Genomic DNA, 23,997 nt, shown 5'->3' on the forward strand with positions numbered 1-23,997 from the left:
GCCACTTTATCAAGGTGAATTTCTTAGAAACTTAAAGATTTAGACTATGAATGAGTAGAATTTGCAATTACAGTGGAATAGTTTTCATCCCTCATACTGCAGGATGTAGATGGCTCCATGAGCTGGCTCAATTTTATTTATAATATAGTGCATAAATACTGCATGAAAGTTTTATGCCTTCCTGTGAAGTATCTTGGCTTTGAAAGTTCTTACACCATAGCTTGCGATATTGTTTATTGTGGCACAACATATACTTTAGAGGAAGGTGCAAGAAATGCCATAGTGGATATTTGTAAAATAAGCTGCCCCTAAGAAAAGTTCATCTTAGTGGTTAATTTATGTCTGAAGCACATGTTAAAACACTTTCCCCGCCCTAACTAATTGGACTGTGGATGTTCACTTAAGGCTAGGTCTACACTGCCCTGCAGTTTGGACTACAGAGGTGTGAACAGTAATGCCTGTCAATGTGCTACACTTCAGCTTCCCAGTGTGGATGCAGCAGGTGTGAATGAAAAGGTTCCTATTGTGCATTAATGTAAGCCTGTCTGAAGAGGATTACGTTAATGCAAAGTAGGAATATTTTAGTGTGCATCCGTACAGGGGAGTTAGAGCATAGCACTTTGACCCACAGTGCTATTTACCCTCCAGTTTGCATTAGAGAGGTGTTGTGTATGTAGACAAGCCTGTGATTACCTAATACGTTTTTAAATCCTGTCAAACTCTTAGCCTCAATGATACCTTATGGCAATACCTATCCCTTCTTTGGAGCCCACTGAACCATCATTTTCTCATTTCAAAATGTAAGCTTAGGTGTTCCTTTCTTTACTTCAAAAGATTCATTTTGCCTGTATGAAGTACTTTTATTAAGGAGACTTTCTATGTCAGAAAAATCACACATTCAAAACATAAGGTTAAGCTCAAGTTCCTTCCTTTCTCAATTGAGTATTACCCAGGAGTTCAAACTTTCATAACGTGGATCACATATTAAAAGATTTCATGGATTTCCTCCTCTCCCATTCATGACTGTATAAGGGTCCTTGTGCCAACTACAGCAATTATGTTAATAGAAAATACTGGTGCATCGTTAGCTGCATTTCAGTTTAATGGATGAAAGCAGGGTGTATTGAGTAGATTAAAATTGGGACTAGAGCCAGCACTTTGAGGCAAGTGTTAAAGATAGTATTCTATACTATAGAATAGCTATCTTTTTTTTAAAAAGGTGATGTATTATACTGGGTTTTTTGCTGGCACAGATTTTAAGTCAAAGCATAATTTAAATGTTTGGGGTTAATTTATAGTCTCCATATCACTCATGCTAAATGGAAATGCATATTCTTTGTTATTACTTCATTTAAGGTCTTCTGAAAGTCTAGTGTTAATTTTCACTTATTTAGGAATATTAGATCAAAATTAAATTGCTTTATGCTCACATGATACTAGTGTGTAAGTGATCTTATTTTACACTTCTTGATTAAAAAGTACAGGGACAAGAGCTAATAGTGGCAACGATATAAAATGTTTAATTTACATGCAACAGTTATAATATAGCACGGCAACAAAATACACATACAATTTTGGCATTTATTTTTGTTCAAATATTTCAGAAAAATGGACAGCATTTAGAACTGACACACACATGCAATCAGCTTCCTCATGCACAAACACTGACATTTACAAACTAATACTAGTGTGAAAGATTACATAAAACTTAAATTACATGACAGATGAATTTTATATAAGCTCCTCCAACAGAGCTATCTGCTGACATGACTAGAAAATCATGATTATAGCCAAAGAACAGTGATGTACGGGGAGAAGTGTTTAAAACACCACAAGTTGCTCAAGTTACTGTACACAAATTGGTAATGTTAACTTTATGGAATCCTGCTTCTCTCACTGTCTTTGCATTAAAAATGCATCTTTAGTTTAGAAATTAATATTTAATGAATGCTGTTCCGTTAAGCTACTCAACTGCCATGAGATCATGTTCTTAGTGCAAGAACCAGGACATTACTTCGTGCAGTAATAGTCATTCTGGTAGACCTTAGGAAAGGAGCACTACTGTTCTAATTAAGTTTTATTTCAGAGATCATTAGAGTGGGTTAGTCAGTTCTGAAAATGTGTAATTTCACATGCTTATCAAGGCAACATTCCTGCATTCTTCTGTTTACAAGAATGATTAGATTGCCTGTTTTTCTTTATCCCACCCTTTGAAAAACTAGTAGTGCCAAAGGTAAGATTACAAGAGGCACATGTCTCTGGCAAATATAAATAAAGCAAAGAGTACAGAATAGTATCTGACTGTAAGCAAAAATCTATCTAAAAGTATGCTGTAATTAAATAAGCTTATTAGTACTGAAGCCACTCATGTAAACAATATTTGAAACTTCTTTGGCACAACAAAACATTTTCCCCTTGATTAATAAATACAACATGCTTACATGCATTTAATATTTTTTTAAAAGATACTGATGAGAATTACCTTAATAGCAAAATTCATAGATAAAGGACTCGTTACATCTTACAAAGATGTAAGAATACAGTTTGCAATTCAAAAATTAATTTGCAAACTTTAAAGGCGAGAGTTAAACTGGGAAGATGTGAAGTTTAGTTTCATTTAAAAATGTTTTCAGGTAATTCATATCAGTAGCTTAGAGGCATAGAATTTTAAAGGATTCACTTCTGTTTAAGTATTACTGCACAGCATAACCAAGAAAAATACCTATCCAAAACTCTTCCAAGGGGGGAAAAAACCCACAAGCATGAGAATATTGTCATTTAAATTATCAATTTTCAATCTAATCCTTTTTTACTCCTGAGATCCTTTACAGTGGACATGATGGGGTGGGGGATTTTTCCCAAAGCTGTAAGGTGATGACATCACCATGTTTCCCCCACCTTTACATTAACATAGTTACTTGCTTTGTGTTACTGACTTAAGATGCACCTTCTACCTGCAAAGTTCTTCCTCATTTGGGTCCCATGATCACCTGGTGACTCGCCTCCTAATCCCTTCTTAAAAGTTGGAAGTAATCCTGATGTATAAAATTTGTTACTCTGTCCCCTCATCAAAACCTAGGGATGTATACTGTTTCTTAATATGGCCTTATCTGAACATTAAAAATAACTCTCTAAGTGGCATAATGGGAATGCAAGTTTAACACTTACCTGTCAGTATTTCAAAACATCTAACAGGTTAAATAAGTTATTTGAGATCCTACATAATAGAACATATGCAGATTAAAATATGATATTTAAACAAGGAATGGTTTGTAATATAATGTAAACTGGAATTCAGATATTCCTTTGCTAGCCTGCCAAGACTTATTCTCTGTCTCTTCTGCAAGTGTTGACAAATATGCAGAGCAGTACAAGGAAGTGCTCTAGTTAAGAGCCTGTGGAGCATAGATCACGACTGTTTAGCCGAAGACTGATGTTCACATATTTCATTCTAAAAGGTAATCATTTGTTACTAAATCATACATACATTCTGTACCTGACTGGGATTCTTAAACAATTTAAGATCTCGAAGGGTAAGTGCAGGAAAAATCCTTTTAAAGAAAAGCATGACAAACAATGGATGTAAGTTTTGTGACTTTTCTTTAAATAGATCATTATGAAATAAAGCAGCATATTCTTTAGCTTGCTTCAACCTTTAAGAGTCTTCACAGCAAGTCAAATTATGGCATGTAAACTGAATGCATACAACACAAAAGCTATTCCTTGTTATGTATAGCTGCTCAAGATGGAGTTAGACCTGGACTTGTCATCTCTGCTGTAGGACTTGCAAGGTATTCACTTGATTTCAGACTTGTAAGAGATTTATAACTTGCTACAGAAGTCAGAGAGCCACAGAGACCAAGCAATGATGGGGTGTCTTCCTTCCCTGTTAAAACAGAATTACGTTAATCACTATTACAATGCAATTCCTAATACTAGATTTACCTGAACAGGGGTAACACTGAGGGAAGAGAAGGTCAGTATATGCCTGTTTATAGAATGTTCATCCTCGATACAACATAAGCACACATGCACAAATGCAGTTGCCAGTTTTTAGGGAAACATGCTACTGTGCCCAGCATCTCCCACAATTCTAGATATCTAGGCAGTTCTCTCTCTACAGCTCACAGAGACATCAGAGTTTTGGTGCCGCGTTGTCTGACCATGCCTCTTTTACTGCTTCCTTCCAGATTCTCTGCCTCTGGAGCACCACGCAGTGGTGGTTTCTTTTGCTTCTGCCCTTACTCTTTCCATCTTAACTCTTCTGCCCAGTTTTTTGGGCAGTGGGAAGCAGTATTCTTCCTCCACAGCATTCCTCCTCCCTGGGTTGGTTAACCCTTCAGGGTTGAGCCTCTATTGCAGTGTGTCTCTGCCAGCGCTTGTGACCCATAGAGGCATGGCAGAGCAGCCAAGAAAGCACCAGGTTGAATCCAAAAGGTGCTGTAAGGCAGCTTTCCCATGGTTGGCAGATGGCAAGCTGGGCCCAGCCTGCACTCAGCCTTCCGTCCCCTAACTCCATTAGGTCCCAGGGTTACGAGTCCAACAGGCAAGTGGGGTTCCCTACTAGGGATGTAAATATAGTTTAAAAAGTTAACCATTTAAACAATAAAAATATTGTTTAAATGGTTAACTGATTAAAGGGAGGCGGCTGGGGCTGCGCCAGCCAGTGCAGCTTGCAGCTGGGGCCGAGGCTGCTGCAACTCGCAGGCTTAGGGGTTAACGGTTAAGGCAGGTTAACCAATTAGACTAATACTTACTGGTTAACATTTTGCATCCCTATTCCCTATCCACTGAGGCAGCCACAACTCTAATGTGGAAAAAATGGACCAGGAACCCCAGTGCACAGCAGGGAGAGGCTCTAAAAGTGAGGAGGACCCTGACCACTGGACTCATGGAGTAAGTCCCAGGAGACCCCAGCAGAACAGAGAGGAGGCTTGGAGGGTGACCAGTCCTACCCACAAGACTTAAAGTGGGTCCTGAGCACCCTGGAAAAAAGCAGGGCTTCTAAATCAGCCCTCCCCCCTTCCAAGGAGATCAGGATGGCTCTGACTACAGGTTGGCCTCTGAAACATCTCTCAAGAGGGCTCCAGACCCTAAGGAAGGCAAGCCACAAAAGGCATCACCAAAGCCACTGTAGAGGGTCTATACTCCTGAAGCATGCTAAAAAGGTTTAAAAAAATTTAAAGGGAAAGACAGCACACAAATCCAGGAGATGAGAGTCCTCTTCTTCCTCCCAAACTGAGGAAGGTAAGCTGTCTGGCTCTGAAACCTGAGCAGGTTCCTGTGAGTAAGCCTTAGAATAAATTTTTCCCTTCAAAATCCTCCCTTGAGGCTGCAATATCGCTTCACTCCTTGAGGAACTGATTAGGGATGAATGGAACAAGCCTGATAAGGGCAAGCACATCAACAAGAGCAATCTCAGGCTCTATTACATTCAAGAATGAAAGGGACACCAAAGCTTGACACCTGTGTGCATCCCTTGCCAAAAATATGATTATTCCCTCAAAAGGAGAGTTCTACCTTAAGGATCCCAAGGCTGGAAAGATGGAGGACAGTCATAAAGAGGGCTCTGAAGCCTCCTCTGCCACCTCTGAGTGTTCCTGGCAGTTACCTACTTTGCAGGAGCATCTCTTGCCTGGCTGGAACATCTGCTCTTAAGGGCTTTGAGATGACCCTGACTTTGGCTCCACTTTCAAGGGTCTTTCCAGAAACAGCCTTTGTAGTGGACAGCCTCAATGGATGCAATGATGTTTTCAGCCCAAGCCATGGGTTCCAGTTCAGTAGCCAGGCGCTGCTTATGGCTTCAGCCCTCGAAGATAGATACTTACTCTAAGCATGTCCTATGCTCAGCCAAGTTTACAGGCTCCCTCATTTTTGGAGAAAAACTGGGTAAGATGGTGGCTGACAAGATGGCAAAATCCAAACAGTCTCTCCTTTCCTCACTAAGGGTACTCAGAATAGAAAATAGACCAGCCTTCAGACAGAGGCACTCCTTTTGCTCCTCATCCTCACAGAGGTATGAGGTTTATCATTTACTAGCGAAGGGGCAACAAAATTCCCTGAGTGAAAATACTGGAATCAAAGCACCAGGGGAAATTCCAGAGGGACCTCAGCCTCCAACCCTCCCAAATCCACTTTATGACAAAGATTGCATAGGCTCCCCCAAGAGCTGAAGCTAGGGGTCAGGATTTCCCATTTCCTAGAAGAATGGTTTTCACTGACCATAGACAAATGGGTCAGGGATATAGTGAGACAAACCACCTTGAGCTGCAGGCTCCACCCATCCCTTCTTCATCCAATCACCCAGCTCCAATAGCCCTGTAAAACAGTCTGATACAAAACAAAATATCTCATCTTTTGGATATGGGAATGATAAAGTGGGTTCCCTCAGAAGAAAGGTTCTCTGGGTTCTACTCCATCTTCTTCATTGTACGGCAGCAAATGGGGAGTATCAGAGCCATTCTCTATCTTAAAAGCAACAAATGGATAAAGAAAAAGTTTTGAATGGAAATTGTGGCCTCTACAGTATCATACCTGTCCCAGGAGGGACTTCTTGACTTCAGTTGACCCAGATGACACACATTTCCATATTCCCATCAGACTGCGCCCGCACAGACTTCTGTAGTTTGCAAAAACAAACACTCCCATTTGGTCTCTCCTCAGCCCCCAGGGTTTTTACAAAGATGTTGATTGTAATAATGGCCAGACTCAGGTCACAGGAAACTCACCTGTTCCCCTTCCTGGATGACATCTGATCAAAGCTCCATCGCAGCACAGAAAGTCACATCTTGAATGTGAAATCTTCTCCAGGGACCCAGCTTCAATGCTAAGAAAAGTTCTCTAGTTTCATCTAGGAATTTATTTTCTTGCTCCAGAGCTACTATAACACTATGCCTCCAACTGCTAGGACTTGTGGTGTCATGCATATGGATCTCCATGGGCACAATCATGCATCAGAAGTCTTCAAGCTTTCATACTAGTGGTGTGGGATCACACCACGGAACACAATAAAGATCCAGCACAGGTGTTCAGCTCCTTACAATAGTGGTCAGCCCATGACAATCTGCAAAGGCATGCCCATCTGCCTTCCAGCTCCTTTAGTCCAAGCAGCTAACACCAGCCTGGAAGGCGGGGAAGCTCACTTGGAGACCCACAGAGCCCAGGGCCTATGGAACCAGGAGGAAAAGGCTCATAGCAAAACCTCCTAGAACTGAGAGGGGGAACTATGTTCTAGTTCAATCAGACAATATGACTGCATATTTAAAGGGGGAAACAAGGAGTCCAACACTACATGTGGAACCAATGGAAATAATAAAGTGGGCAGAATCGTTCCTTCTTTCCCTCAGAGTGATCCACAACAAAGGTGATCCAAACCCAATATGCAGGCTGGCTCGGGAGATGCTGGCTCAATAATTCCGAGTGATGCCTGAATCAGGTGGTTTTTAATCTCCTCATTCACATGTTCGGCCTCCCTTCAGGCAACTTGTTTGTGAATTGTACCAATGCAGAGACCAAAATACTTCTCAGACTCCCTGGAAGACAATCCACAGGTAGTAGATTCCTTTGAGCCGACTGGTTAGCCAGACTGATGTGCCACTCTTCCCGAAATGGGGTCTTTCACTATTTTTGAGGGCTTTGACAAGTCATTTCTTTGAGCCTCTGACTTCAGTGTTGGCCTTTTATTTATCCATTAAGAATTGTTTCTTAGTAGCTCTCACATCTGCGAGGCGAGTGTTGGAGTTGGCAGCCTTATCTATATGGAAGCCTTACTGTGTGTTCCACAAGGCAAAAGTGGCACTCAGAACACCAGAATCCTTTCTTAAGGTAAATTTCTCCTTCCATACTTCCAAAGAACTTGTGCTTCCTTCATTCTGTCCAAAACTACAACATCCAACTGAAAAGGTGTGGCACACCTTAAAGGTCAGAGGAGTGTTGAAAATCTATCTCAAGCATACAAAAATCTGAAAGAAGATTGGGTTCCTTATTCATGCCCTCCCACCCTAAATGCCAAGGACTCACAGATTCCAAGTCCTCCATTGCTCAGTGGATTATATTATGTATTGTGGAAGCCTACAAATCATCAGAGGCTTCTGTCCCAGAATGGATCAAGCACGCTTCACGAGATCCTTACCAACCTCCTGGCCAGAATGAGCAAGTGTGTTCACTTTGGAAATTTACAAAACAGCTAACACCTTCATTAAGTACTACAAGGTGGAATTTCTGTCTTCTGCAGAGGCTTCCTTTGGCAAGGAGGTTTTGTGTGTAGTGGCCAGAAATAATAGAAACTTTTGAGCAAGCTCACAAAAAGAGGAGGGAGGTACTTCTTTCCTGCCAAACTTTTGTTTCATAACCCTCCCTATATCTGTTCAGTACTCGCTACTTCCCAGATGTCCAGAATTCTGGGAGACACTGAACTCCAGAATGTTACATTTCTTACTGATAATTTCCTTTCTGCTAGCAGCATCTCCTACAGTTAAGGGTCAGATATTAAGTGGAATTGTTACCATACGACCATCGTTCTTGGTCTAATGTATGTAGCCATTTCGTTATCTCTGGAATATTTGTTCATGATGTTATACAAGTTTAACAGATTGGGAATAACTCATCAGGCAGCAAGAAGGAGCAGAGAGGGTGTGGCCAGACCATGCAACACCAAAACTCTGATCTGCCTCCATGAGCTGCAGCAAGAGAAGAGCTGCCCAAATGTCCAGAATTGTGGAAGCCACTGCTAACAGAGGGGAAATTAATCAGTAAAAAAAAATTCTGTTAAGGCTTCAGCAAACATCAGCAATAAATTACCAGAATGATGCCATGACCAGAGATTTATTGCTTTTAATCTTTGTTGGAAAAAACCCCCACTGGAATCAGTAAATGCTATTACCAAAGATAAACATGTTTTGTTTTTCATCCTTCTTGATAATTCCTCATAAAAGATATCAGATTTACACTGGCAGTGTCAGTGCAAACTTCCCATTCTGCCTCACAAACATGCAACCTGGAGGGACTACACCTCCAGAGATGAGGCTAGGTCAGGCAACATGTCAATTTAACTCACGTCCTCCCTGCCCACAGTGGAGCTAATTAGTGCCAATTATGGTAGTGCGTTTTGTGATGGGCAGACACTTACCCAGTGAGATCACCTTATTTCCACAGGCCACCAAACAGGGATCAGATAACAGCTTTTGGTAGCCACTAACCTGAACTGGGTTTGAACAGACTAAGACGTCTCACTCACTATATTGTATTTGCAACCCAGTCCACCAAAAGTTCAAGGAATTTTGCATCTGTAAAGTAGGCATTTCTGGATTCTCATTTAAAGGGATGCCCTACCTTTGGGGGAAAAAAACAGTATAGTGAAAATAATCCACTCTCTTACAGCACTTACTGGCATCTTCCAATGGATCTTTGCATAATTTAAGTTTTTCATCTACTTTAAAAAAATATGAGTGACTGAATACAGTGCTTATGGAATGAACTCAAGCGAACACCCTTAAAGATCTACACTCACTCTATCCCCAGGAAAAAAAAAGTTTTTGTTTTTTTTTAAACTCAATATTCTGAGAAAATATATGGGAAAGCTGGGAAAAATAATTTAACAGTATGCATCCACCATACGAGCTCTAAAACTTTGGATGTGGTGAAAAGGGATTTTTGAACATAACATTACTATCATCAGGAAAGTTACCTAATTTTCCAGCTGGATAATTGGCAACTACGAACATCTCAGAGATGAGATAAAGGTTGTGCAGAGGGAGGCTTCAGCATTTATAGTTGAGCTGAGGGATGTTCATGTCACCTGGCAGAGGCAGCAGGAGTGTCAAGGTAGAGTTGGTTGTTATTAGGTGCCAGAGCACTCTTTGGAGGGTGTAAATTATGTTCAGCATACGACAGCACTCTTTGGGATCAGTAGTTGGGTTTGACAACCAAGACGCTAAAATATCACTCCCACAATGAACTTCATAATCCCTTTCAACAGAACTTTATATTAAAAATCTGCAGTTCAGAAAACTACATTTTCAAATGTTACCATAAGAATACGTGTGTTGTATTATGACAGGGTGGAGTGCCACTCCTATCATCTGCTCTGTCTATGCAGACTATTCAGAGTCTTTCAGTTGTTAAACACCGCTGTGTAGTTTATTTCATTACTTTTTTCACCACCGTTACTGATCCATACACCACAGTATTTACAAAATCAGTTTCTCCTCACCCTTCTGCCAAGAAGAGGAAAGGGAAGAGCTGTCTGCACCTTCTAGCTCTGCTAGCCTGCCTCTTCCTCCAGCATTTCCTGCTTGTGCCTTCTTCTACCCTCTGCATTAATGGGCTAACTAATTCTTTTGCATATTAAAATAAGCTGGAAAGGATTAATTAATTAGGTACAGTCAGATCCACCTTGAGGGAGGTTAAATGGTGTTTAACTGATCAGAGTGCTGACTTAAGCTGTTGGTTCCCAGCACTCTGCCACATGTATGTAAGACACAGGAGGGCACTATCCTGCTCTACTTGGCTCTGGCGAGGGCTCAGCTGGAGTACCATGTCCAATTCTGGGCATCACACTTTAGGAAAACGTGGACAAATTGGAGAGTGTCCAAATGATAAAAGGTTTAGAAAATCTGTTCTATGAGGAAAAGTTAAAAAAAAACTGGGCATGTTTGATCTTGAGGAAAAAAAGACCATGGGAGGGAGGGGGACTAAGTCTTCAAAAATATTAAGGATGTTAGAAAGAGGATGGGGATCAATTGTTCTCCATGTTCACTGAAGATTAGGACAAGTTATAATAGGCTTAATCTGCAGCAAGGGAGATTAAGGTTAGATATTAGAAAAAACCTAACTATATAGGTAATTAAACTCTGCAATAGGCTTCCAAGGGAAGTTGTGAAATCCCCATCACTGGAGGGTTTTCAGAACAAGTTAGAAAAACACCTGTCAGGGATAGTCAACCAAGTTTACTTAGTTCTGCCTCAGTGCAGGGGACTGAACTTGATTTCTTGAGGTTCCTTCCAGGCCTACATTTCTATGAGTCTATGATAATAAGTGCAGCACTGCATTAAAAAAAATGCATCTTACAACAGATTATAGCAAAATCTGAACCATCTAAGGCCCTGACTTCCACTAGATGCGAGAGATCTCTGTACCTCGACAGATACATAAAAACCCAGTTACCTACTTTTCTGTACCTGTTATTCTTCGAGATGTTCTTCCATTCCACTGTAGGTGTGTGTGAATGTCTTGTACGGAGTTGTTGGAGAATTTTTTCCCACAGCCATACCGATTGGGGTGGTCCAAGAACCCTCTGTCATGCGCCAATATGTGCTGGAATAAGGAGGCAGAGCCGCCCCTGACTCCCCTCAGTTTCTTCATACCAGGTAGACTCTGATAGAGAGGGGAAGGTTGGCGGGTCGTGGAATGGACATGTGCAACACATCTCAAAGAACAACAGTTACAGAAGGGTAGATAATCCTTTTTTCTTCTTTGAGTGCTTGCATATGTCCATTTCACTATAGGTGACTCACAGATAGACAATCATAGAGGCGGGCTCAAGGTTGACCTGAACAGTGCTTGTAAGACCACCCATCCAAAATTGTCATTATCCCTGGACTGATGAAGCAATGGTCATCTGTATTTACCTGTCTCCAGTTTACAAATATCAATGATAGGTACTTGCACCAAGTAAGCCACTGATGTTGCCTGTGCTCTAGTAGAATGCGTCAGTACCCTAGCTGGGGGGCTATATTAGCCAGCAGGTAATAAAACAAATGCATAAAGAGATCCAGAATGAAATCCTCTGAGAATCTCAGTTCTGTCCGCAATCACAATGAACAACTGAGTAGAGGTCCTAAATAACTTAGTATGTTTCAGTTGGAAAGCTAGAGCCCTTCTCACATTCAACAAATGAAGTCTCTCCTTATCTCTGTGGGCATGAGGTTTCAGAAAGTCAGCTAATAGATTACTTGATTAACATGAAAATTAGAGAGACCACCGTAGTGAGAAATTTTGGGTGAGGATGAAGATAAACCTATTAAAAATTGTATATAGAGGCTCTGACACTAGGGCTTTCAACTCTTCCACTCTTCTGGCCAAGGTGGTGGCCACTAGAAATGCTACATTCACATATAGAGGTAAGCAGAGCACAAGTTGCAAGGGATTTAAAGGGCAATCCTGTCAATTTTGTTAGGACCAAATTCAGATCCCAAGATTTTGCATGTGTGGATTTAATCTGACCATGCCCTTTAGGAATCTGGCTATGATGGGGTTGGGAAAAAGGGATCTACTATCCACCAAGTTGTGGAAGGCCAAAGTAGCTGCCAGATGCAACCTTATAGAGCTAATAGACAAATTCTGTTTTAGATATAGAAGGTAAGTCCAGGCCTGCTCTGGAGATACAGCTTTCTGGCAGGACCAAATGGAGAAGCATTTCTACTCAGCCAAGTAAGTGCTCCTAGTTGAGGGTTTTCTGCTATTCAGAAGCACTTTGTGAATGTCCTTCGAACAGGATCTTTCAAAGGGTGTTATCCATTAAGCATCCAGGCTGTCAGATGGAGGGATCAGAGACTGGAATAGAGCAAATGACCATGGTCCTGGGAAATCACATCTGAGTCCAACGGGACAGATAATGGAGGCTCAATTAGCAAGGTTAGTAGAGTTGAGTACCAATGTTGACAAGGCCATGCCAGTGCTATAAGGATGCGATGAGCATGGTCTTGTTTCACTTTGGACAAGACCCTGGGTAGCAAAGGAATTGAAGGAAAAGTGTACAATAGGGGATTGTTCCAGGATAGGAGAAAAGCATCTGTCAGTGAGCTGCCAGCTGAGACATCCCCTGGAACACCATTGATGGCATTTTCTGATAGTCTTTGTTGCAAATAAATCCACTTGGGGAGTTCCCCCAGAGCTGGAAGATGGATCTAACCACATCTGGACATAATGACCACTCAAGAAAGATATGCTCAGCTAATCAGCTAACATGTTCTGTATCCCTGGAAGGTAAGCAGCCTTGAGATGAATCAAGTTGTTTATGCAAAAGTCCCATAGGTGAACTGCCTCTTGGCAAAGTTGAATTGATTGCACTGCTCTCTGCAGTTATGTTTTACATAAGCAGACAAAGTTGTGTATTAAAATTAAATTCTGTCCCACTATCTGGGGGAGGAAGGTCAAGCAAGCTAGATGTACTATCTTAGATCTCTGACATTTATATAAGTCTTTTGATCTTGAGATGACCAAAGACCCTGAGTCTGCAGGGACCCTATATGAGCTCCTCAACGCAGGGATGATGCATCTGGGACTAGAGTGAGGTTGGCAGCGGGGAGACATAGGGGACCTACACACACTTTCAGAGGGTCCATCCACCAATCCAACACTGACAACACTGACACTGGCCCTGGAACCACTTTGTCCAAATGACGATGATTCAGGGCACATCCTAAAGCTAGCTATGCCTGCAGCTTTCCGAGATGCAGCCTGGCATGCCAAACTGCACAGGGCCATGCTGCCATGTGACCCAAGAGACTGAGGCAGCTGCGTGCTGTGGGGAGTGGGTATGTTTCAGCCTCAACAGTAATGTTTTGAACCTGAATTGTGGCAGAAAGGCCTTGGCCTTTGTGCAGTCTAAGACCACCCCAATGAACTCTATTCTCTGTACTGGTTTTAGGATTGATTTGTCCTGATTCAGCAGAAGTCTCAGTGCATCATACGTGGACAGGACAGTGGATACACTGGCTAACACAAGCCTCAGACTGACCTCTAATCAACCAGTCATCCAGGTACACAAACAAAAGGGACTCTTAATTTTTGCAGATGTGATTTTTCTACCCTGCTTAAGATGCACCCATCTGATGTTATGTGGGTCCAACTGCTTAGGAAGTGGGATAAGTGATTGGTAAACAAAAGGTGGGAAACACATGGAACTATGGTAACTGGTACTCTGGCCTCAACCAACCCATTAAAATGCCTATTTGGCCAAGGCAATTGGATGGGATGAGATAGATGATGCCGAAGAAGAGGGCAATGGAAGATGTCTTTTATAACCCCTGCCCTTTCTCTTTGGTGCATCTTGGGACCAGGGAGCAAAAACTTGGTAACTATATGGCTGCTCTGGATTAAATTGTTTCCTTTTCATCGCTGGAGTACAGATTCTAAGGGTACGTTTATACTTACCGCGCGGGTCGACGCGGCGAGTTCGACTTCTCGGAGTTCGAACTATCGCGTCTGATCTAGACGCGATAGTTCGAACTCCGGAAGCGCCGCGGTCGACTCCGGTACTCCACCGCGGCAGGAGGAGTTGGCGGAGTCGACCTTGGAGCCGCGGAGTTCGCTTCCGCGGCGTCTGGACGGGTAAGTCATTCGAACTAGGGTAGTTCGAATTCAGCTACGTTATTCACGTAGCTGAATTCGCGTACCCTAGTTCGACCCCGGGGCTGTGTGTAGACCAGGGCTAAGAAATTTCAATAAAAACAGGAGTCCTTGGGGCACCTTAGAGACTAACACATTTATTTGGGCATAAGTTTTCATGGGCTAAAACCCACTTCACCAGATGCATGGAGTGAAAAATATAGTAAGCAGAATATATATTATAGCAGATGAAAAGATGGGAGTTGCCTTACCAAGTGAGGGGATCAGTGCTAATGAGCTAATTCAATTAAGGTGCAAGTGGCCTATTCTCAACAGTTGACAAGAAGGTGTGAATACCAAGGGAGGGAAAATTACTTTTGTAGTGCTAACAAGGCCAATGCAATCAAGGCAGCCCATTTCCAACAGTTGACAAGAAGGTGAGAGTATCAGCAGAGAGAAAATTACTTTTTGTAGTGACCCATCCACTCCCAGTCTTTATTCAGGCCTAATTTGATGGTGTCCAGTTTGCAAATTAATTCCAGTTCTGCAGTTTCTCATTGGAGTCTGTTTTTGAAGTTTTTTTGTTGAATTGCCACTTTTAAGTCTGTTATTGAGTATCCAGGGAGATTGAAGTGTTCTCCTTCTGGCTTTTGAATGTTACAATTCTTGATGTCTGATTTGTGTCCATTTATTCTTTTGCGTAGAGACTGTCCAGTTTGGCCAATGTACATGGCAGAGTGGCATTGCTGGCACATATCACATTGGTAGATATGCAGGTGAACAAGCCCCTGATGGTGTGGCTGATGTGGTTAGGTCCTATGATGGTGTCCCTTGAATAGATATGCAGAGTTGGCAACAGGGTTTGTTGCAGGGATTGGTTCCTGGGTTAGTGTTTTTGCTGTGTGGCGTGTAGTTGCTGGTGAGTATTTGCTTCAGGTTGCGGGGCTGTCTGTAAGCAAGGACTGGCCTGTCTCCCAAGGTTTGAGAGAGTGAGGGATCATCCTTCAGGATAGGTTGTAGATTCATGTATTCTGCTTACTGTATTTTTCACTCCATGTATCTGATGGAGTGGGTTTTAGCCCACAAAAGCTTATGCCCAAATAAATTTGTTAGTTAGTCTCTAAGGTGCCACAAGGAGTCCTCATTGTTTTTGCTGCTACAGACTAACACGGCTACCACTCAGAAATTTTAACGTCGCCCTTGAATGTTTCAGGCTATAGAGCCTGTCATCCATCTTTGCTGAAAATGAGGGACCTTCGAAAGGGAGGTCCTGGATTGTCTGCTGGACTTCTGGGGGTAGCCCAGATTGCAACCGTGAACATCTTCTCATAGTACTAGTTGATGCCATGGTTGAGCAGTCCTGGCAACCAGCTTACCCTCATCCACTGTTACTGCAAACTCCTGCCTACCATCCTTTTGGTAACATGTCTTTAAATTTTAAAATATTTTTTCCAGAGAGTAACGTCATAGTGACTCATGAGTGCTTATTGGTTTGCAATCCTGAGTTGCAGACTTCCTGTGGAATAAAGTTTCTGACCAAACAGATCCAGTCTCTTTGAATCTTTCCCTTTTGGTATTGATACTTGTTCTCCCAGTCTCTTCCACTCATTGGCAGCTGTCACCACAAGGGAACCTGGGGGAGAATGAGAATAGAAATGGTCATATCCCTTAGAGGGGATATAGTACCGCCTCTCAGCTCTTGCTATGGGGGGCAAGGAGGAGGATGTGACAGTCTACATTATTATGATCACCACTTTTACAAAATTATGACAACTCTTGTACAAAGTATGCCTTCTGAGGTGTCAGTCTACGGAATGTTATTGTCCTGTTAAAATGAGATTCTACTATATGTTTGTTACTGAAACATATTGTAAGTCTGGGGAACGCCCACAGACTAGCTCCTCAGAAATAACAAAAGATTGTCAACAAAGACCTGGCATCCCAAAACATGAGCACAGAAGGTGCAAGCAAGAAATTTACAATTAATCTGAGACTCTATGGATCTCATGTACACAGGAGACTGCTTTGTCTACACCCCAATGGGGTCGGGGTGAAAGGAGGGTGTTACTCAAGGAAAGTATAAAATAAAAGACAATGGCTTCTTCATTACTTCTCTCCTCCTCCATCTCGACTGAAACAAGACTGTTCGAAAGACTTTGAAATGAGGAGATTTGTCCCAGGTTGGGAAGAAATCCAGCCTGTGTACTAAGAACTGTGAACTGCCTGCAAAATCCAGTGGGGTAAGAAAAGCTGTTTACTTCAAATGTGAATTAGCTTGGTAAAGTTTAGAAATAGGACTGCATATTTTTTATTGCTTTTGTAATCAATTTTGACCTTTATGCCTCATGTGATGACTTAAAATCCTCCTTTCTACAGTTAATAAACTTCTTTTACTGTTATCTTAAGCAATGAGTTTGGATTAAAGTGTGTGGGAGACTGCTTAGAACAATAAAGCTTGTGCATAATTATTACCCATTGTTGGAATAACAGACATAGGAGTTTATACTGTACAGTGAATGGACTGGATAAGACATTTCAGGAGTGCAAGGCAGGGACTAGAAAGCTGGCAGGTGTTGTCTTGTGTGTAGTTCATCAGTGGCTAGAAGAGCATTTATGCAACTCAGCTGGGTGTGACTGCATGTTGAGGGATGAGTGAACAGCCTGGAACGGGTTTCTTGTTCATCAGCAAAGCAGTGCAAAAACCACCCTGAACTGGAGAATTAAGGAGGCACAGCCATTCAAACAGTCCCAATTGTAACCTGCGTTATGTCACAGAAGGTGTCTGCCAAAGCTCCTTTACGAGTTCTATAACGACTTCATTAGTTGGCAGAACCACCCTGGCAGGGGCCATCAGTACTGGAATGTCCACCGACTAGTGAGAGAGAGCCTGTACACACCTCTTCTGCCTGAATATCAAACACAAACCACCCTTCTCAAAAGATCTTGAGCTCTGTGGTCCTCTTGTGGTGGTGAATCATCTGTCAGCTCAATAGCCTCATCTGATGATGAGGAAGAGAACGAAGAGGTGGCTCTAAGGTGATTTATGTCTTGCAGAGGAGAAGCTACCTCAGTGATCTCTGGTTGATTGGTACCCATCTTAGCACTGAGTACTGGTGTATGGATGTCCTCAGTGCCAATGCCCCCAAAGAGCTCTCAAGGACACTGAGTGAGATGATTGAGGGAAGGTCCTAGCTGGAGGGGGGACATGCCATGGTGTCCAAAAGAGCCACTGATATGGGCCAAGGCCCCATCCTTGCCCAGGCCACTGTCCCTCAGAAGGATTTCAGTGTTGAGTTGCTGCATGGCCTGTGGTCCCAAAGGCTCTGATGGAGAATATGTTCCTTGGATGTCATACAGACAACCTCATCTTTAAACCCGAAGGAGAAGAATCTGACACTTCCAGCAACAGAGAGGTAGAACCAGTTGGAGCTGGTGAGAGGTAGTCGAAGCCCAGAGATGGTGATACTGGGGATATCACCACAGGCTTGCCTTTCGACTGCACTGGCTTTTGAGGATGCTTGGTCAGTAACAGTTCTGCAGTTTCTTGACACGGTGAAGTAGAAGCTACAGGCATCAATACTGGCTGTAGTTCTTCTTGTAGTACCAGTGATACTGGTACAAAGAACCTATGTGGGTCCCTTGAAGCTGCATAAACCTCTGGGGTGGTAGTGATTGGCACTGTCTGATGGCTCCAAAGTTCTTTCAGGCACAACTTGGCACAGGTTCTGGAGGCAGCAATTCCCTCTTCCTGGGTAATGAGTGCCCCAGGGAGAGCCTTCCTCCACAAACATTTTGCAGAGTCTCTGCCATCTACTTAGCTTTGGTATTGACCCATTCAATTGAGGTACTAAGCCTGAGGAAGGCATAAGCATTTTCTTCAGTACCAGCAAATGGGACCGAGGTGCCACAGACATCTCTGGTGGGGTGTTCTGCTGATGTACTTAGGATGCTTGTCCTGTAAGATGATTCTGATGGAGGGCAAAACACTGCCTCCATAAGTAAGCACTTGAGCCTCACCTCTATCTTTCATTGAGCAGGGCTTGAATCCCTTACAAATGTCACATTTGTCACTAATGTGGGATTCTCCCAAACATTATAACCTGGCCAGATGTGGGTCACTGACCAGCACAGATTTAGTGCAAGTCTGGCAGAACTTAAACCTCAGTGAGCAGGGAACTGTTTTGGTACCAAAAGATAAAAAGTGGTCAAGAGACCTAAAACGAAAACCTAGCAGTAAAATCTAACTAAACAAACTACCACTAAACTAATTAACTAACAATAATAGGATATGTACACAAAGGAGTGAGGGAAGCACTTGTCACAACAAGTCTGCTATCACTCCAACAACCACTACTGGCAGTAAGAAGTAAATGAGAGGAGTTGGGGCAGCTTTGCCCTTGAACACCAACACGCAGCGGTGCATGGCAACAGAGGGCTGTTGGGTGATCCCAACAGATACAGCTCAGGAAAAAAAAATCTCCTACAGCTGTTCATGAGGCATGCACACACCTACAGTGGAAGGACATGAGCTAGTACTCGAAGAAATAAAATGGTGTCAAATGTGGCAAAAATTAAAAAATCACACTGCTAGCACAGAGGGACCAAGCACAGTGTGTATCTTCTCAATGTTAACCATAACATTGAACTAGCAATTACTCTAAGTGAACTAGTGTATGCAATGGGTCTTGAAACAGATTTAGATTTTAAGGCACTGGTCATGATGACAGTTTTTTAACTGGAAAAAATATCTTTAAAGGGGGGGGGGGATTTTGTATTTCCCAGGCTGCATGTGACTAAAGTTTGAGGGAGTAGGAGGAATTCTTTATAGTAACTCATATTAAACATTTAGATTCTTAAATGTCTTGTTGCACCCTCCTGCTTATTCACAGTTGGCCACAAGAGGATACTTGAAAGAAAACTGAAGATACAGATGTGTAGTGCTAGCCACCAATTTTGTCTGTTGCCTACCTTATTTCCCTATCCCTTAATTTTAATGGAAAGCATATGGCAGCCTGTAGCATTGCAGACAAAAGCAGCATGTGAATGCCACATAGCATGAGACTGGACAGTAGGAAAGACTGAAAGTAAGAACAGTGGGAGGACAACATTGAAAGGGAGCTGCAAAGCCCAATGCCTGGAACTTTAGGGACTCATGGAACCTTAGGTTAATTATAACAGAAAAATGACACCAGATCCCACATGGCGAAGGGAGAAACGTAACAATCATATCTGAAGTCAATATAAAGCCTTGCCTTAAACACAGCACAAAATAATGTACTACTCATATCATTGGGACTTGATACATGCAAACATATTTTCAATAAGATGCTTGGGAAAAATCAGTCGAGTCACACACTAACTTTGAAAAGGTACATTTTATTTCCTTGCATCTATCAGGTTGAAAATTTATTCTCCAGAAGAAAAGCAAGATGCCTTGATTGCTGAAATTGAAGAGTACTTGAAAGTATTTATTAAAAAGTATTAACAAGGACCTGAACAAAGTGTAACTTTCAGGCAGTATTTTACCTTCACTTAGTAAATTTAATCCATCTTGCTTTCCATCTCCATCTTGTGAATTACCTGGATCCAGAGATGTCTGAGAAAGACTAACTTCTGCTGAGAGTTGGTCCAGACTTTGAAAACTTTTCCTGTAAAACATATATTATTTTTCCTGACTTTCAAAGAAAAGTTAAATGACATTCTATTGAAATTTTAGTGTGTTCAATCACTGTCTTTTTAAAAAAACAGTGACCAGCTAAACTTGCCTTCCTTCAATATTGTCTCTATTTCAGTTTTTCTACCATGAACTACTGAAAAGATGAATTTGGTGAATCCACTAGAAAGAAAAATAAAGAAATACTATAGTAATTGAAAAAAGTTAGAATTTTCCCTACAAAAGATTGAAGCTTAGAAGAATGAAAATTCATTACTAACAACTACCTCTGTTAGGGTTATCAAATATGACACAGTGTACTTTCTTTTTCCCCTTGATTAAATGAACGATATTAGCAAAGGCATCTGCAGGTGAACTGAACTATATGAAAGTATATTATAAGTAGCTCTTCAGTACATAGGAAAAGCCAAATGCAAAATTAATCCAGTGTGACCATACACTTACAGTTTATGTACACAAACTGTGTTCTTCAGTGCATCCATTTAATTTCTCATGGGAAAGTTAACCTCGGTTAAGACATTTCTAGAGCTAAATACCACCTGTTTAGAGCTACAAAAATTTCCATTTTCTTACTCCGAATAAGGTTCATAATAGTACAAATGACTAAAATGTGTGAGAAATTTAAACTCCCTATTTCACTGCCAATGTGAAGCTAATAACATTTGCAAATGTGTTTCCTTCTGACAGGAATGGATGCATTCACCTGCCAAGAAGAAAAGAAAAAAAAAAAAGGGAACAAACATTCCAACTGTAAGTTACTAAACCTGCTAGAACTATAAAGCTAAACACTAATAAAAGATGCAAATAAGTATGCAGCAAACAGGCACCGCCAGACTCCATCTCAGTCCAAAGGTGGTTGAGAAGGAACTGAGGGTGGTTCAGTAACCTCCGTACAGGACACGAGGATGTGTAGGACATGCATGCAGGCAGAATGGTACTGCTACCAAAAATCTCCAATCAAAGGCACAAGAGTGCATGTGCGCCGAATGTGGCGCACCCACAGGGATGCTACTAGAAGAAGTATTAGTATATAAGCTAAATTATTACTTAATTGGCATCACAGACTGGATGTGATAAATCGCATGTCTGGAATACTGGTATAGAGGGGTACAGCTTGTTCAGTAAAGACAGGCAAGGAAAAAAGGGAGGAGATGTTGCACTGTACATCAAGCATGTATTCACTTGTTTTGAGGCCCAGAAGGAGTTGAGAGGCCGACCAGCTGAAAGTCTGTGGATAAAGATAAAGGGAGGGGAAGGGGTGACGTAATGGTATCGGTCTAATATAGACCACCAAAGCAGGAAGAGAAGGTGGATGAGACATTTCTAAAATAAATAAATATCCAACAGATATTTGAGTACTTAAAGTCCCCCATTACTACCAGATTTTGTATTTTGGATAAGTAATATAGCAAAAAACAAAATGTCCGTTAAGTTCCAAAATGTGTTGGGGACAATTTCTTGTTTCAGACGAAGGAAATAACTGGGGCAGCTATCTTAGACTTGATTCTGACTAACAGGGAGGAATCAGTTGTGAATCTGAAAGTGGAAGGCAATTTGCTGAAAGTGACCCTCCTGAACATCCATCCAGTCTCAAGAAGCAGCTATGGGTTCTGGCTGCTGGTGCTAAGCAGGCAGCAGTGTTACAATATCAATACTCCCTCATGAATCCAGGAAAGCACTGAGAGCACACCCACCTTTGAGTTCCTAACTCCAAGCAAATTGCTTCATTTGACCTGGGACTCTTCATGTCAGTGGATTGGCAAGTTTCAGCAAAGTAGTATGATTTTGTTTTGTCTGAGGCACTCTCTCCCAGTACCTTTTCCAACCAATCCCCCCATTTTTTTAAATTCTTCCTTCCCCATTGATAATTTTACTTAATTTCCCCCCATCTAATTTCCTAGATTCTGGGTTTATAGTAAATCTGAAAATATTCATCCATTTGCCTTAAATGTACACTTATAAGAGACACCACATCTAAACAATGGAATTAAGATTTCAGTTTAATGATTAATCAATTCCTCACATGTGAAGAAATCTGATCTCCTAAAATCCTATCCAAGAATAATTTTTATATTGCTGGTTATGATTCATCAAATTACTCAGAATGTGTTAGTATGAATCTGTGAGTTGTTTTTTCAATAGTATTAGTCCAGGGTTTTATTTTTGTTAAATGAGTTTTAATAAGTGTTGTGTTGATTTATATTACTGATATGGCTATTGGGCAATATCATTCAGACTATAATCCAGCATGGACAAAGCTCTCAGTGACAAAGTTTAGGAAGAACTGTTCTTCTAATAAACCCTTATCTGCAAGTGATCCAATTATGATAGAATAAAGTTATTTAAACAATTTGCATAACTTTCTTGTACATCTATTATAGCCTTGTTCTTAAGTTTAGACACTGGCTCCCCCCACACACGCATCTTTTTTTATGTTATGAATAGTGAAGAAACCATGCCCTCTCTTGTTATGAGACTATTTCTTCTTTATAAAGCTAAAGGGAATCCAGCTATACCCCCAACTGGGTGTTTTGGGAAAATGGGGGGAGTGAGTGATGAGGTCATCCCCTTATAAGCCTCCTTGACTTAGGTTCTATCTCCATTTGGATAGGAGTTATGTATTTTAAGTGATCTTTGGTCAGTCTGATCACTTCATTTCTTTTTCTCAGTTTTTCTATCTGTTTCTCACATTATACCTGTCTTTTACATTTCCCGGTCTGCCTTACCCTCTTCCTACAGGAAACCCACCATAATGACCTGCAGAGAAATTTAGAAGGTAATGGATGGGGAAAGAGGTGTTTAACAATTTCTCCTCCTCAGCCAAAATGGAGCAATATTGTTTCACAAAAGACTCAATTGACACATTCTAGATGTAAATAAAGATGAGGAAGGTAGATTTTTTGCTAGTGAAGGCTAATATCTTTGACTCTCTATATACACTCTAATAAATATATAGATACCCTATAAAGATAACCCAAGTTTTTAATTTTTCCCCAAATTAATTAATATCCCATTAGGCTCAGTCATCATAGCAGGAGATTTTAAAAATGTGTTGTCTTTTGGTCTTTTAAAAAAAAAAAAAAAACGGTCAGGTTGGCCCCAGCATACACAATCGCATTCTGGAAACATAATAAGAGACTACGTGGACAAATTGGGATTAAAAGATGCATGGCAGTTGCAGAACCCTCCAATGAAGGGTTTTACTTTTTATTCTGCCCCATATTAGATGGCAACAGACAAACCTCAGGTATCTTGCCATCTTGTTCTCTAAGGAAATTAAAAACATAGTCAAGGTTAACCTAGCCCCATTAATCAAGCAATTAGCAAATGATTTAAATAGATGGCAGGGACTACCGATCTCCCTTTAGGGAACAAATAAAAAAAAAAAAAGACTGCTCTTTCCAGGATCCTTTTCATTCTGAATTCCCTCCCTCCATATATCTCCCTTTTATTTTACCACCAAAAACAACAACATGTTCAGGTCCTTTTTGTGGGGTGTTGGTAACAAATCCAGAATCTCCTTAAAAAGATTACAGCTCCCTATCAAAACAGTGGGTTTAGATTTCACAACTTTAAAGTTCACCATCAGGCAATCATTCTTAGCCAAGCAGCACAGTGGCTCATTCCCTTGTGCTGTAGGGCCCTGGACTGGCTCCAGCTGGGAGCAGAATTTGTTGCCTTTTTACCCCTTTCCCATGCACTGTACTTGGATTACTAGTGATTCCCTAAAGAACAATTACTGACTATTGTGGCAGCCAGAAATACTTGGTGTACTATGTTCACTAAATTTAAAAATCACCCTCTCCTACATACCAAGGTCTGTATCTGGGACAACTCAAAATTTTGTATAGCAGGCAACCCATCACTTGGCCAGACTGGATTAAGGAAAGGGATTTTGACCATCAGTCAACTAATTGAAAATGATGCTTTCCTCCCTTTTACAGTATTAAAAGAAATATTCAGTCTAGAGACTAAGAAGGAGTACCAACATATCC

At 41.4% G+C, this 23,997-nt stretch overlaps 1 protein-coding gene and 1 long non-coding RNA gene across 7 annotated transcripts in view; one reads left to right on the forward strand and one right to left on the reverse strand.

Annotated features, from left to right (window-relative positions):
- Positions 1-1,505: 1,505 nt before the first annotated feature.
- Positions 1,506-23,997, reverse strand: part of RUNDC3B (RUN domain containing 3B) — a 159,160-nt gene continuing 136,668 nt past the window's right edge. Inside the window, exons 10-12 of one of the 4 annotated variants that reach the window (XM_045006998.1) lie at positions 19,855-19,976; positions 15,866-15,961; positions 1,506-3,886 (exon numbers count right to left, since the gene is read on the reverse strand). In XM_045006998.1, coding sequence (XP_044862933.1) covers positions 3,741-3,886; positions 15,866-15,961; positions 19,855-19,976 — 364 coding nt within the window. In that variant the 3' untranslated portion in view covers positions 1,506-3,740. Of the gene's footprint in view, positions 3,887-11,177; positions 11,374-15,865; positions 15,962-19,854; positions 19,977-23,997 lie in introns of all 4 variants that reach the window. The other 3 variants (XR_006577208.1, XM_045007000.1, XM_045006999.1) reach the window with 3 other exon arrangements.
- LOC123364680 lies at positions 11,784-22,316 on the forward strand. 3 transcript variants are annotated; one of them, XR_006577211.1, is made up of 5 exons: positions 11,784-12,633; positions 13,649-13,760; positions 16,345-16,568; positions 20,690-20,752; positions 21,470-22,316. It is a non-coding gene; the product is annotated as an uncharacterized LOC123364680 (long non-coding RNA). The 3 variants fall into 3 exon arrangements; XR_006577209.1 differs by having other exon boundaries at positions 11,784-13,760; XR_006577210.1 differs by having other exon boundaries at positions 11,784-13,760; positions 16,470-16,568.

The sequence above is a fragment of the Mauremys mutica genome, chromosome 2, assembly GCF_020497125.1.
Source record: "Mauremys mutica isolate MM-2020 ecotype Southern chromosome 2, ASM2049712v1, whole genome shotgun sequence".
Classification (NCBI taxonomy): domain Eukaryota; kingdom Metazoa; phylum Chordata; order Testudines; family Geoemydidae; genus Mauremys; species Mauremys mutica.